Source organism: Ochotona curzoniae, unplaced genomic scaffold (genome assembly GCF_017591425.1).
Source record: "Ochotona curzoniae isolate NIBS_2020 unplaced genomic scaffold, NIBS_Ocur_1.0 contig_21, whole genome shotgun sequence".
Classification (NCBI taxonomy): Eukaryota; Metazoa; Chordata; class Mammalia; order Lagomorpha; family Ochotonidae; genus Ochotona; species Ochotona curzoniae.
Window position 1 is genome coordinate 1,813,266 of NW_024465322.1, and position 16,521 is coordinate 1,829,786.

The 16,521-nt window shown below is 40.3% G+C and overlaps 1 protein-coding gene across 1 annotated transcript in view; it reads left to right on the top strand.

Moving 5' to 3' along the window:
* Positions 1-11,896: 11,896 nt before the first annotated feature.
* Positions 11,897-16,521, top strand: part of GNAT3 (G protein subunit alpha transducin 3) — a 29,373-nt gene continuing 24,748 nt past the window's right edge. The window contains exon 1 of the mRNA XM_040971380.1: positions 11,897-12,148. Coding sequence (XP_040827314.1) covers positions 12,031-12,148 — 118 coding nt within the window. The 5' untranslated portion in view covers positions 11,897-12,030. The remainder of the gene's footprint in view (positions 12,149-16,521) is intronic.

Genomic DNA, 16,521 nt, shown 5'->3' on the forward strand with positions numbered 1-16,521 from the left:
CTACTATAACAAAACACCTGAGTCGGAGTAGTTTATAAACCACAAGTTGATTTTCTCACTGCCCTGGGGCATGGAAAGTCCAGTCAAAATCTCAGCAGGCGTGGTTGGTTGCCTGGTGAGGGCTCATCCTCTGGAAAGGAGGAATGTTGTGTTGTCATAAGGGGACAGATTGCATGCTTTATCAACCTCTGCGATAAGGGAGGATCCTTAGGATCTAACCACTGTTATCATCTTGGTGAAGCCTAGATGCCAGCGACAAGATGTAGTGTGAGGTGTCTCTTCACTGAGTCACAGAAATGACTGATCTAAGTTTGTAATCCAGATTCCCCTGTTCCAAAGTCTGCAGTTTATCATTTAGTATAAGTGATAAACTAAATATACACATCAACATCATTTAGCTAAGTTACATTAAATCCATAAAAAAATTTTGATAAGGTATTGGATAGCCAAGAACTTCCAGGATCTATTGTCCACACGCTGGAGACCCAGCAAAGCCAAGGAATGGCTTAAAGGCCAAAGAGTGAGGGGATTTCGTGATGGCTCAATTGGCTAATCCTCCAGCTCCAAGCACTAACATCCACATGGGTACCAATTCATGTCCTGGCTGTTGCTCTTCCCATCCAGCTCTCTGCTTTCAGCCTGGAGAAGCAATGGAGCATGACCCAAAGCTTTGGGACCTTGTACCTGTGTGGGACATCTGGAAGAAATTCCTGGCTTCAGATTGGCTCTGCTCTAACCATTGTGGACATCTGGGGAGTAAACCAGTGGATAGAAGATCTTTCTCTGTTTCTCTCTATATATGCCCCCTAAAAAGCCAGTGTAAGTTGATCTCAGAACCAGGTTCAGGGAGAGCTGGGAAGAATGGATGCCCCATCTCAGCTGGTGGGGCAGGATCCACCTTTTCCTCCACTCTCAGTTCTGCATTTGCTACAAACCAAAGCTCTGTCACCACTTCCCCAACTCACTGCTTTTGACAGTGACTCCCGAAGGAGGTGGGAAGGGGTGATTGAAGTTTTTTTTGCATTTTTGTGAAGAACTCTAAGAATCCAAGTGGGTTGCATTTGAGCACAACCTTCCAGGGATTTATAAAGTCATTTGTTTTTAAGTGAAAGGAACTCTATCTAATGAACAATGTGTTAGCTTGATTGATAGGGAGGTGCATGTGTGTTGTACATGATATCCCAGGTGTAAAATAGAAGTTAGAATGATTAATTCTCAATGCATTTCTCTCTTGACCAACCAGCAGCATTTGACAGAAGGAATAACTCCCTCTGCTTAAAAACGTTTATTCATTGGCTTCCAGGAGAACAACATAGTGAACCAATTTTTGATTCTTAGGGACGTTGGAAAACAATCTTTTCAGATTCCTCGGAGTGGTGTTGGGCACAATTCTTGGGCCCCGTCTTTTCTGTAGCTTCACATTCTCAATGTGCTTATCCACTGCTGTAGTTTTAAGGGTCATCAGCATCCAATGACACCATATCACGTGTTAGTCACATGCTAGACTCATCCAGGGCATGACTGCTCGTGATTCAGCTTTTGGTTAAAGTCAGAGTCTCTCCCTGGGGGATCTTCTTGCTCCTGGATTATACTAGAGTCCAGGGCAAAAACTGATGCTCACTCCCGTCTCTCCTTCCACAGTGCAGAAGGTTGCAGTGTGGCCACACTGTGCTACCTGGTGCTAATAGAAGGGTTCTAAAATGAGCTATTGAGACTAGATTTCCCACTGGCATCCTCTAGTCAACTCTACCATTTGAATCTCTTAGTAATCTCCTGGCTTGTAGTTAGGGTTCTTTGAAATATTTAATGTGAGAGGTAATGTTACAGGTGAGGAACATTCCAGAGTCTCAGAAGTGAGGAAAAAGTGGAAACCATACCTGCCATGGCACTGGTGGCTATTAGTTTAATAGAAAGGCAATGGAAGGCCCAGGATGGTGAGTACCACTTAATGCGGTGTGTAAAAGCCTCTGGGCCTTCCTGACTGCATACATATTGACTCAGCCTTTACCAGGGAAAATGAAGCCCAGGGTTTAGTAATATGAGAAGGGTTCCAAACAAGACTGAAATTTCAGCCCTGTCAAGTCTAAAGAAATAAAATCAGCATTTTCTGGAAAAAAAGGGAAGTTCTAAGATTTCAAACGGGGATGCTGGAGTTGAGACAGCAAAGCATCTCGAGACAATATGTTCCCTCTCAACCCTCTGAACTAGCAGAAGTGGCCCATGCTTCTCTTTGAATGGCTAGCACCACCCTTTGCATGGAAACAACGGTGTCTGCCATATTACATGACATGTGTCATAATGAGGTCAATATTTGCTTCTCCTGGAAACAAAAATTGTAGCCATTATCTATTTACAACATACCTGGTTAGAAAAAATGCAGACTTGATAATGCAATGAAGAGGCAATGTAACAAATGAATCATCGCCCCTTACCAACAGACAACGACGGGATCTGGAACAATTCTGTTGTTATAGATACACTCACTGGAGACAGGATTCCAAGGATGCTGGTTTAGGGAAAGCAGAGCATGAATTAAAAAAAAAAAAACCAACTGGGGGAGACTGTATGGAAGCTCTTTCCAGTACTAGGGTCACCATCATGAAAGGTAATATGTTCTTCTGGAATGGACTTTGGAAGCCTGCATGCAATAGTTATTCAAAGAGTCCGTGGAAATGCATGCTATGCAACATATCATGCATGCAATTCAAAGTGTTTACACCAGAGCGAGATTTCCTTCTAATTCCATTTCTTTAAGCATTCGAAAGTGCTCCTCTCTAGAGATGTTTTATGACAGATGAGAGAGTAAGGCAACAGAAGTCCAAGAGAGGCTGACATGCTAGAATGAACACAGAGGGCTGGACATCTAGATTTCAGAAACTAAGCACAAGGCTTCCACTGCACTACACTTAGGAACCCTCTAGTGGCAGGGATTTCAGCATCGCCAGGACTGGTTTCTAGAAGCAGCATTGACACAATTATAAATATAGGCTTCTTCAGCAAATGGTTATGATAAAAAAAACCCATAATACCTGAGACCAGATGGTAGCATTTAATTATGAGAAATAATGTAGGCTTAATTGGATACTGAGATTCAAGGTCAGAGTGTCAGCCAGAAGTCCCTGATGTGCAGAAGCCTATGGAAATGTTCAGTAGAGCCCAGGGTTATGAGAGCCAACATAACTAGGCAGCAATATGAGTGTTGCTGAGTTGGCCCAATGGGAAGAACCAAAGGTAGCCATGCTGTAAGTCAACAGCTCTGCAAGCCAGGGAGACGTCTCACCAACCTTACCAGTCTCAAGAATGGTGATGAACTAATTTCTGTTCATCAGGGCACCCCATCAATGATATCGCGATACAGTTATCAAAACAGACTCATAAACCAGCCAGCAACATTGCATCTTAGAGAATGTGACAAATGTCTTGGTTAGCTTACAAGCCTAGGGATCCAAGGATGGTGGATCCCATTTTAGTTTCCCTTTACTTTTGGAGACTAACTGCACTAACAAATGGTTTCTGGTGCCCAACAAATTGACTTAAAGAAATAAGCCCAGCTGTATCCAGTTTCAGCATTGTGCTGTTTTCACTCAAGCAAATTCACAGAGACCCAAGCATACTCTGTGACTGCTGATTCAGTGAAATGAATATTTTTTCCCAAGCCTATCTGACAAGGAATAGAGTTTACATTCGAGTGAGACAAATCACTGTGAGTTATTTACTTACTTGTCCAAGGTCTGTGTCAACTTTGTCGAACTCTGCCATAAAGATTCCAAAGGGAAATGTACAGCCTTACTCGTCCTCACATATTGCACAGATCTATTGTACGGATGATATCATGTTCATTAGATAAGATGAGACAGATACAGCAAATGCACTTGGAAGCCTTGGAAAAATAGGAAAATCTTATAATATTGTAAAAACACACTTCAGAGTTTCAGGGCCCTCGTATTCCAGGAAGTTTGTTGAAATCCCATAATAATAATAATAATAATAATAATAATAATAATATGACAAAACCATCCTGAAAGTAAATGTCAAATTGTTTCTTACAGCTAATCACTGAGAGAGATTCCCTGTAGAGATTTATTGGGTCACAAAGGACATCCAGCTCCAATCTACCTGTAAAATCACATCAAGGAACTAAGAAAAGGGAGTGACGAAAGGGTTGGGAATTCATATAAGACGTTTTCCTCTATGAGCATGGATATCCCAATAGATTTACACCACCAGAGCAGGATATTTCATTTTTTGTACAGCAGATATTTGGGACCGCATAATTCTTTGTTTGGGAGAAGAGGCGTCCTGCCCTGTACATTTCTGTCAATGTAATGCCAACAATAAGCCTCTTGCGTTAAGAAAAATGACCTCCGGGTCTGGTGCAGAAGCCTAGCAGCTAAAGTCCTCTCCAGCAGGTGTCTGGATCCCATATGGGTGCTGGCTCATGTCCGGTGACCCTGCTTCCCATCCACCTCTTGCTGTGGCCTGAAAAAGCAGTCAAGGGTGGCCCAAAGCCTTGGGGACCTGCACACATGTGGTGGGCCGAGGAAGCTCCTGGATCCTGGCTTTGGATTGGTGCAGCACTGGCCAAAGCAGTCACTTGGGGAGTGAATCATCGGATGGAAGACCTTCCTCTCTGTCTCTCCTCCTCTCTGTATATCTGACTTTCCAATCAAAAATAAATAAATCTTTAAAAAAAGAGAAAGAAAACCACTACTGTATTAGAATCATGTGGAGTTAGATAACTGGCAGTGTTCATAGGAAGTCCCAAGTGGAGAATCAGGACATACTTCTATAGTGATTAAAGTCACGTCAGATGCAAATGAAACATGTGCATTTGAAAACAGCTATTTAATGTTACAGAGTCGAGGTATATATGAAACATCTGATCATGTGGTTAGGAATGTCTGTAATGTGGTATGTTCTAAAGGAAGCACCAATCCTAGATACTGGAGGCATAGTCGCAATCTATTGTTTAGTGGAGTATAGCATCTTGGTTGGGCCCACGCATGGTCAGAGGGCACAGACAGACTGCCTAATCAGATGACTTAGTTATAAGGCTGCTTCCTATGTACGAAGCTGAATATGTAAGCTGGCAATGAAGCAGGAACCAGGCCAAACAGGGCCCACACGCACAGCAGTTAGAGGTAAAATTGTGGGTGGGAGCAAAAACAAGACAGTTCCTATTTCATGTCCCTATTTAAAGGTAGAACTGAAAGACTGTATGAGGTAAAATCCTTCCAATGGGTGGAGCTGCGGTAACTGCATCTGAAGCCGGGTTAAAAAAAAACAAAGTGTATTTATGGGTAGTTGTGAATGAGTTGTCTGGATACTGTGGGGCCCTGAAATGATTGAAAGAACAGGGGAGAGGGGCCTCAACAATACACCTGCTGAATAATTATACCATACACATCTCACAATTATATTTAATTGCATTTACATTGTAGGATTTATATTGCATGCTTCCATAGTAATGAACACGTATCATAAAAGAAGCTTGAAGGGACAAAGTGTTGGACAATTGGTCCATCTGTGTTGGACAGTTGGTCAACTGAAATCAATTAAACTTCGTCAGGGCATCCCCATTGCCAGACAAATGGATAGGGGTAAGACAGCCTTGGGGACAGGAATGACCATGAAGCATGGGTCTGAGAAAATGGTCCACCACTCATGCTGTTGCTCCTGACCCTGTCAGACGTCCCACCTATAGGCAATAACAAAATCAGCCGGCATCAGTTCTCCCAGAATCATGAACACACCCAGAAGCAGCTAACACACTAAATCTACTTACCCTTTAAATAGAAGAAAGAATGGGCCATAAAGAAATACCAGGGGGATTGCCCAAATTCATCTGTTGAAATCATGAAGTATTATCCTGGTGAACAGCTCAGAACTTGTTCAGAAATCTCACTGGATCACAAAGAGCTCACCTCAAATAGTACCCTCTCCCCAGGACAAATGCGTGTTCAAAGTCTGGTTCTTGCAAGGGTTAACTAATTCCATCCTACTGCTTTATTTCAGCATAAATCTACAGAGCATCTTGGCTCCAGAGCTCCTTCCACAGAGTTGGCTGAATGTTTTTGTTGCAATTGCTTTGAGCCCAACTTTTTCTATGCCAGTATCCTCTCACTTACGTACATGAATTTTACAAAGGACACTCTCATTGTGATCTGTCAACCACGTGTTTATGTTAAAGTCCATGTCCATGGGGCTTAATCTCTTACAATCACATTTTTGGTGAGGTCCTCTCAGCTCAAGTTATACATACTCTTCCAACCACTTGCGTATCTCACCACCTCATACTCTATTCTCCCGTTGTTGGTGTTCTCAGCATACTTTTTATCATTTGTAAAGCTATGTACTTTGCAAATGTGGTTTCTTTGTGAACTTTCTCAATCCACAGGCCCTACAGCGAGAGAGACACACACAGAGAGAGAGAGAGAGAGAGAGAGAGAGAGAGAGAGAGAGAAAATTTAAGTTCTAGGAGGGTTTGTGTCGGAGTGTTTAGCCTTGATGTACCCCCCATTTCTGGAATAGGAGGTTAATTGCTACCTAAATAAATCCCTTCAATTATAGAGTTGATATTTTCCACTTGCAACAGCTTAGGAAGGAGAATAATGCATTTCTAAGATGTAGCAGAGACCTGTTTATGGATCTATTGCTCATCCAGCATTCATCATTTATTTCAGCTAAGCAAGATTTTCTTATATGCAATCAGTCTCAAGCCTATAAGCAAAAGAGAAGACGCAGAGGGTAAGGTACCTCTCTGCTGTAGCTCCAGTTACTGAAGAAACACACATTGACTCACTGCTGATTCCTCTTAGGAATGGGAGTGGGAAGAACCTGGCATTGTTGTAGTGGATGGGAGCCACAATGAAAAACACTAGTATTAGAAATGGATACTATTGGGAAGGCATATGCGTAGGAGGAACACATTGTTAGTAAGCAAAACAACAGAGGAGGAAAACTGGAATGGATGCCAAAGCAGAAAACAAAAGAAAAAAAAATTAACTTTATCCGTAGTAGAGGGTGCCTTTTGAGAAATGTAGAAACACATGTGGACGGTTGCATTGTGCTAACTAGATTATTGAGTGTATGGCAACAGCCGTGTAATATCAAACTATTATAAAGTAAGAGCTATGGATTTTTTTAAATTTTTTTTTTTAAAGATTTATTTTTTATTATTTTTTCATTGGAAAGGCGGATTTTTTTAAATTTTTAAAAGACTTTTTAATAAGAAACTAATAATGATGAATGTTGGTTTTCAGGTCTGAGCCAATTTAGCCCAGGTCAGCCAAACTGGTCTGTGCAGGGCCAACAAGTTATTGCCACAACCAAAGCTGAAGTCCCTGATGCTAGAGATAAAAAGCAGTGAGGGAGCAGAAACCTTTGAATGGGATATTTTTACAGACCTTACAATTTGCAGAATATGGGTCAGTGGGGACTCCCTGGAAAGCCAATGTCACAGTCATTTCATTATTATTATGCATAATTACATCTTAGTCCCTAGAAATGTGCCAGGGACTGGTAAAGATAGAAACTACCTCCAATAACAATATGTATCCAAGCCATCTATGAAAACGCAAAAGCTCCGAATGATGGCAATGCAGACTTACTCCATGAGCTGACTGCACAAACTTGAAGCACCAAGTTTTCTCTCACTTCCTCAAGACTGGAAAGGTTGTGCTTATGAAGCCCCAAATGGCATGAGCTCTCTGGAGGGAACACCAGGCTGAGAGCTCCCAGAAGTACCCATTTGAGTACCATTAGCAAAGGAGCGATGGCTTGTCTCAAATTTCTTGGGGATATGCTAGTATAAGGGTCATTGCTAAGGCAGCCAGGGCTCAAACCACCTAGGAACACAGTGCCTGAAAATCAACACCACTTAGAAAGATACAAAGGAAAGAATGACATGCATGACGGCCTGTCTTGACAGTTGCCAGCACAAGTTGAACCACTGGTGCTCGGAAGTCGCTGAAGGCCGACATGTGAAACATTCCCAAGGGACATCCAGTTGGATGATTACAGAACCTAGGTATTTAATGCCTGGAAACGTGATGCCTCCGAAACCATAGACGGAATCTCAGAATATGCCGAATTGCAAATGCACAGTGATAATCCATCCAGCATGTTCAAAAGTAATAGCCACTTCTGAAGGTTTCACATAAACAGCAACCAAATACAGCAAGGAAACAACTCTTCATATTGTCCCTGCTGGGGACAGGCCGGTAACTTTCACAGTAGAAAGATCCTCTTCATGTATTCAATGTCAAGTCATTTTTCTTCTTGCAAGACAATGGCGAAGGAAAGGAACTCCATTCAGACAAGAAAGCAACAGAATAAATGAAAATTTAAAAGCAACCCTTTTTCTAAAATTATTTTCAATGGTTTTCACATTGCAATTTATTCTGGTTTTGTACATACATAAGTTCTTAAGTACATTAGTGTGTGTGTGTGTGTGTGTGTGTGTGCATGTGTGTGCATGTGTGTGCACGTATGTGAGCAGAGAGAAATCCATCATCACTTCTCGGCCTTTTGGCTAAGATCAAATAAGAGCAATCCACCTGCTAGCAAACCAACATATATAACTCTAACATGGTGTATAATATATTATATACATGTTATGTATGCTATATAATATAATATATATAACATAACATGGTGCTGTTTTTTTTTAATAGCTGTTTCCAGTTTTTATGCATAATAACTATTGTGATCATAATAACTATTGTGATCCCCTTTTCTATTACGATGTTTTACCATTTTTTTTCCCTCATTACGGTAGAGTTTGAAAATGGAAGGGACCGCACAGCTATTATTGATAAAAAAAATATTATGAATGCTGGACCACGACTTGAAATTGTATGCCTATTAGGGCCAGGCACAGTAGCCTAGTGGCTAAAGTCTTCAGCTCACAGAAGCCAGAATCCCATATGGGTGCCAGTTCATGTCCTAGCCCCATCCCGCTTCCCATCCAACTCCCTACTGGTGGCCTGTGGAATCAGTCAAGGATGAACTAAAGTCTCAGTATCTTGTACCAGCATGGGAGACCCAGAGGAGGTTCCTGGCTCCGGGCTTCTGATCGCCTCAGCTCTGGCCATTGTAGCCATTTAAGGTGGTGAAGCAGTGGAAGGAAGATCTTCCTCTCTGTCTCTCCTCCTCGCTGTATATCTTCGTTGGTCAGCTTTCTCTACTGTAAAAGTTTAGTTGGCTAAGAAAGACAAACTACATGCCGAACCTTGGAAGTAAGGGCCAACGATGCTCTGAAGCAGCAAGATGAAGACAAAGGCCCAAGGTCTCCGTAACTTTGTCAGCAAGAGATGCTTTCTGAAAGTTTCCTGTGGTTAGCGGTGTGCCAAACACGCAAAGTCATTAGCCAGTCAGATGCATCTTGGAGTCTTGTGCAAGTTGCAACTCTAAAGTGTGTCAATTTTTGATATGATATGCTATATCCTTAAGGGAAGCAACGTGAATTGCTAGCTGTGCAGTAGCACTGCCTCGAGGCAGTGCTCTTTCTTTCCCTTCCTCTGCCCCTCTCTTTCTTTGCTAGTTTTTGAGAAAACATTTTAAATTACATTATAGCCAGAGGCTTAATCCTCTACTCAATAAAGAGTTGAAAAAGTAAAAGGGGGGATTTAGTGGGAATATAGGTAAAGGCTATGAACAAAACCCAAAAGAAAACATGACCATTTCTCTCATACGGAGTAAAATTTAAAATGATCACAGCTCATTAGGACTATGATAATATATAACTCCTAACCAATAGTTGGACAAATATTTAAAACAGAGTTTGACAAGATTATATTTGTCAAAAAGGGTGTAATCAATGGTGAAGGAACCAACATTAATCAAATAAATTGGGCCCGGTGCAATGGTTCACCAGTTTGTGTCCGGGCTGCTCCACTTCCCATCCAGCTCCCTGCTTGTTGCCTTGGGAAAGCAGTAGAGGGCGGCCCAAAGCCTTGGGACCCTGCACGTGTATGGGAGAGCCGGAAGAGACTCCAGGCTCCTGGTTTCACATCAGCTTAGCTCTGGCTGTTGTAGTCACCTGGAGGGTGAACCAGTGAATCTTGCTCTATGTAAATTTGTCTTTCTGATAAAAAATAAGTAAATCTTTTAAAAATAATCAACTATGTTAATGACAACTTTCTCAGTTACACAGAAGTGGAAATTCCTCACAAATACAGTGCAGTGGTTGGTCAATGTGTTCGATTTATTTGGTAATCCAGTTAGAAAGTGTGAAGACAATACATACCTTCCCTAAACCACTGTACATCTGTGGTAAAAAAAAAAAAAGTCATGGGTATGTTTATACTTAATTGCAAATTATCCTGTGTATCCTCCAAGCCCATTACAGCTATAGAACATATAAAAATCCTATATATCCAGGCTTCTATATGTGTTCAATTTCTATTTGGAAACATACACAAAAGGTAGTTTAATGCTGTGCTACTCTGTCTCATCAGGAGGTTGAATTCATCGGTGGGCCATCGACAGAGCAAAGGAAATGTCTTTCCTTGCAGACAGGCAGGTTTTTTGCATTGGCAAAAGCAAAGCCAAAGCATTTGCACACATGTTTGCATTCCGACCTTTCCGCTTCATCCTGTGAGCAAAACGTGGCTCCGAGAGGGACGGATTCCAAGAAGTTTTGCCTATGCTTATGTATCCTCAGCATAATTTTTAAATGTGTAAAAACAAACCAAGTAGCGATATGTATTTCATCTGGCAGCCTATTTCCTTGTTGTATGAACATGCAAAATCTCACCTGTTCAAACTTTGCCCATGATGCCACAAACACAGCATGGGCAGGTTGAGGAATTGGCTGTATTTTAGCATTGCGTGGCTTTGCATATTCACAAATCCTAACATGTACTTAGAAAGGCTTGCCTGCACCCACAAAAAGCCAAGTGTCGCTTGTCTACAGAGAAAACCGTGATGAGCTATTTACAGTGTACTTTATACTTCATAGCATTTACCTAAATAAGAAAACTACAAATTTAAAAACTGTACACATGGTACATGTCCTCAATCCCAGTGATTTTCTGAGTGCACTTGGTGCTGCTGGGGTCGTGGAAGGTTGTGGAACATATTTAAGTGTGGCTACCGTTGTCTTTCAGGAAGAGCCAAATTACCTTCTGTCTCCAAGCGCGTTGGCTTCTACTCCCTTGGTACCAAATCGATAAACGTCCTCCCAGCACTGCAGCCCTTGACTAATGGCCCCAAAGAGTTGATGTGCTGCCTAAATTGAACACATTTGGATGTCTACACAAAGTGGGGCCTCAATTAGTGCTGACAGATGGACTTTCTCCCAGGCAGAAGCAGCTCAATTTATAGAAATGAATCCCCTAAGACTAAAAGCAATCATTCCAGAAAACTGCATGATGAATTTGGTTGGTAGTCATACAGTGGCCGTGAGCTTAAAAACTGGATGTGCGTTTCCCCTTGTTCTAAAAAACAGTGTTTCCTAATTCACTGAGACATTCGCTAAGAATTTCTCAAGGATCTTTAAGGTATAGGAAAATCATCATGCTTGGGTAGTTTCTTAGAATTATTCTAATTGTGATTTCGGAGTGATTATGAAGAATCTGAAGAGCCAAAAATCCGAAGACACAGCATTATTGATAAGTAGCAACACTGATAACAATTGTCTATTGCCTATTAATGAGTGACATTCTATTTGAAATGCTCCTTGCAAGTCATATTGACTGCATAGATTTTTGACAGTTTCAGACATTATAGCAAGCTATGTTTAAGGAAAATCAGAATGTTTGTGAAGATGTGCCAGAAGTGAACATTAATTTGGAAGCATAATGAATTTCCTTTTGAGTATCCAGCATGGCTGGCTGGTTCTTTTCCTGGATCAGGTGACAGAGCAGAGAGAGCATCCCCGTAGTCAAACCAGATCTCACAGCACAAGGTACGGGCTGCTGGCTTCCTTGGCAGGCACTGATCTGACGTCCTGTGTCCAGGCCAGAGTGGTCCTCTACCTTAGAAAAACTTAGAGCAAGTCAAGTCACAGGCAACTGACACCACAAGATGGGAAGCGGGATCAGTTCAGAGAGCAAGGAGTCAGCCAAGCGGTCCAGAGAGTTGGAGAAAAAGCTCCAGGAAGATGCTGAGCGAGACGCAAGAACTGTCAAGTTGCTACTCTTAGGTAAGGGATGTGTTTTTGTTTTTGCTTTTGCGTTCACAAATCTATTTCTTCTTCTGTTATTGTATTGGCTTTTCTCAACCTTTCATTTCAAGAGTATTATCATCTGGGAAATTTATTATGAAAATGTATGCTCTATAAATACTTAATAATTTTTGTCATTAGTGGTTTATTTCATTTTTGTTAAGCAAGGAAATGAATATTCTGCCTGCAATATTATTTACTCTTGTGAAAAGAAGCTTTATAAAATGTATTGTTTTATTGTACCTTGATCATTTCCTGACTCTCATGTTAATACTGAAAACAGCTGCCTAATTACCAGCTACAAAGTTGTGTATTATGCTTATTTGTTCAGAAATGTTTATTTTTCAGCAAAGCTAATAAGCTATTTATTTACTGGTGACAGTAAAATCAATTCATCTCAAGTTACTTAAAGAGTATTGATAAGTTTTCTTGATTTATGGTAATAATATTATTCAGACTCCTGAGTGCTTCTCTTTGTAATGTCTGTACACTTACAAATATTCCATTTAAATCCATTTACACTATTTACAACATTCATATGGGTCAGGATTTGTTTCCTGCTTCTTTATTCCCTTAGCATTTGGCACAGTGCTTTATCACAACTCTAAATACAATAGATGACCAATTAACCAATCAAAAAAAAAAAAAGCATAGTATAGAATTTCATGAAACATTTAACTTGAACTGACATTGCATTAGACTTAAGTTTTTGTAATAAAATTCTGCTTCATTCCCATTTTGGAGTTGAACATTAAGCTCTGTAAACTCATTTTTATATACAATTTAGCCTAAATAACATACCATAAAAGGCCCGGCATGGTAGCCTAGTTCCCTAACTCCTTGCATTGCATGTGCCAGGATCACATTGGGCAATGGACTCATATAGGGCTACTGTTTCTAATCCTGGCTGCTTCACATTCCATCCAGCTCCCTGCTTGTGGCCTGGGAAAGCAGTAGAGGATTGCCCAAATCCTTGGGACCCTGCAGGTGCGTGGGAGACCCAAGGAAGCTCCTGGCTTCCAGCTTCAAATTGGCTCAGTTCTGGCCATAAATGTCACTTGGAAAATAAACCAGCAGATGGAAGATCTTTCTCTCTGTGTCTCCTTCTCTCTTTAAATCTAACTTTCCAATAAAGGTAAATAAACCTTTTTTAAAAAAAAAGATGCTGTAAAAATGCTTGGTGGAATGAACATAAACTTTTCCAAACTCACACTTTCTAATCACTTTGCCATTAGAATCTACTGGATTTGCTCCATCATTGGAAGAATGTCTTCAGTTAAAAAAAAAAAACATCAGTCTGGACTAAACCATGTACGTCATATTTCCATTTTTCCTACACCTCTGTTTGCCTTACATGTCACATTTCAGCTTGAATTAAATCACATGATCACATAATTTTCCTTTGCATTTTTACAAATTTTTGTGCTATAAGATAGATTTAGACCCCCTAGGATGTTTGGGGAAAAAAAACAACTTTCAGTTTTTCATATTAAAAACATTCTGTGCAACATTTTATGCATCATGAACATTAATTCTACCATTTACAGTGACAATACTATAATTAGTTTCTAGTCAGCAACTTCCAGAATGATAATGGGGAAAAAACTCATCGTAAGTGTTTCTCCCAATTGCTTCTAAAATTTTTTATTCTGAATCTGGAAAGTGCTATGCAGTAAAGGTCACATTACTTTTAGTTGAGCCATCTGATTATTGTTGAAAAAAATCATGCCAATTATCTAGTTGTTAGAGTCAGAAATTTGGATTAAGTGTGGAGAGCGAAGACAGAGTTCCCTAGTGTACCTCGACTTAATGCAGGTACTGCACACTTCCAAAGTTCCTAAATTGTCCTACTTATTCGACAAACGAATATTTTTGCAAAGCATGCAAGTTTGTGTAGTGTGGCAGTAGGAGAATTATAATGATTCTGACATTATCTAAATTCCTATAAAGTAACTGGTACGATACTGCTTACCCAGCATAAATGGCTAAAGGGGTTTAACGGCATAGCAGAGTGAGGAAATGGAATTTTATACCACTAGAGCAGAAAATGTTCTAAGTCTTTAAGGTCAAATTGATTTGTCAATGACTCTGCCAGATTTTATGCACTTTTGTGCCTTCTCAGGATGAGCTTGTGAAAGCTACAATCCTCAGAGATGTAGTGGCTGTTAGAATTTTGTATAAAGTGTAAACATTCAGACAGATTGCTTTTTGCTTTTGCATAATAGATTCTTAACTCTGAAATAAATCAGATGCAATGCCTACAGTTTTCCTTCTTTTGTATCCCATGTAGACACATAACTAAGAGCAAAGAGGACATATAACTCTGGTTAAATCATACTTTTTATTTATACTCTGTTTTTTTTTCTTTAATTAGACTCTCTCTTTTCAGTTCATATGTCTGGATATGAGTGGGACAGATTTCATAAGAACTGCTGGTATTCTAGAGTTACGGGCTACGATATAACTTCCCCAACGTTAAGAAATTCTGGTTTGAAATTTTATTCAGCAATATATTAAGAGTCCCAAACCTTAGTTTGCATCAGGGTAAAGTCTCCTCTTTTTAGCTGTGTCCATTTGAAACTGATCCCAGCATGTTAGACCGTGTGAGAACGGAGAGCAAAGTTGGCTTTGCACTTCATGGAATTCCTGTGGCTTAACACAATGAAACATGCGTTTGGGACGAATGGAGGAATGACAGAATTGGAATCTAAGCTATTCCTGTGAGTTCTTGGCATGTGGAAATGGAACTTAAAAAAAAAAGAGCAACATATGTTATAAGAAATTTATTTTAGCTTGAAGTCTGCAAGAAGTTATTAAAATGTTTTAAGTATGTACATTAAAATTGTAATAATTAGCCTTTATTTTCCTGTTTTCCTTTTCATTCTCCCTTCCTCCCTCTCTTCCTTCCTTCCTTCCTTTCTTCCTTCCTTCCTTCCTTCCTTCCTTCCTTCCTTCCTTCCTTCCTTCCTTCCTTCCTTCCTTCCTTCCTTCGTCTCATGCTCACCAGTGGGATTTGCAGCCCATCAGAAAGGTGCCCACATTTTCCCTGCTGGGTCCACTCCCAGTCTCAGATCTTACACTTCCTAGGTGGTTCTGCAGTTTAACTTAACCAAAGTTGCCCCTAGTCCCAGTACCTGTCAGCAGATGCTGCGGCAAAGCCCAAGCAGCCTGTACTTGCTGTGGCTCACGCATGCACCAGTGGACACAGCTGGTTAGCCCGGACAGGCTTCCTCCAACGCATGTCACATGTAGGCCAACCAGTGTTGTAGCCATGCTCTGCCTGGTCTGTCTCAGTGGTTAAAACATCCAAAGATCTACTCTGCTTTTAAATTTTTCAATATACACTCCAAAATTATTAATTTAGCTGTAAATTCTACCAGATTTTTAAAAAGCATAAAATCTGATGTTTGGAGTACTGAAATTGAATGTCATTAAAAAGATAAAATAGGATAGCTATAATGTATGCTTTCTCATAAATGAAACATGCTTAAGTGGCTTGGTTGCTGAAAAATTACACAGATTTCTGAAGGTTGTGATATTGTCTTATACAAGTAAGTACTTATGAATGCTAAGATATAAAAATTAATTTGATGCCATTGACTCACTAATGTGACACTGAAAAACTGCAACATTGTTATTAGATTATGTTAAAGCTTTTTGTGGAATCCAATAATGAGGTTACTGGACATTATGTAAGAAAATGATTCTAGACTTCAGAAAATGTGTCCAAAGTAAAAATAAAATAAAAAAATAAAAGTACTATTACAAGGAAATGATCAGATTAAAAGAATTTAAATTACTGAATAACAGAAGGTATAAAAAGATTGAATCTTGAAAGCAAGAAATACAATGGCAGGAATGAAAAGCATTTTTTTTAAGATTTATTTATTTTGATTGGAAAGGCGGATATACAGAGGAGGAGAGGCAGAGAGGAAGATCTTCCGCCTGATGGTTCACTCCCCAAGTGGCCGCAACTGCCAGAGCTGAGCCCATCTGAAGCCAGGAGCCAGGAGCTCCTCCGGGTCTCCCACACAGGTGCAGGGTCCCAAGGTTTTGGGCCATCTTTGACTGTTTTCCCAGGCCACAAGCAGGGAGCTGGATGGGAAGCGGGGCAGCCGGGACTAGGACCTGCGCTCATATGGGATCCTGGCATGTGCAAGGAGAGGACTTTAACTGCTAGGCTATTGTGCCAGCCCCTAAAAGCATTTTTAAAAAATCTTTTTAAAAATGAATAATAAATGCATTGGTTTCATAGTATTTGGGATTAACATAAAACAGGTGCAGAATAATATCATAGCTTTGTAGAAAATGGCTTTTATTCCAAAAAAGATAATTGTAAAATATTGCTGATG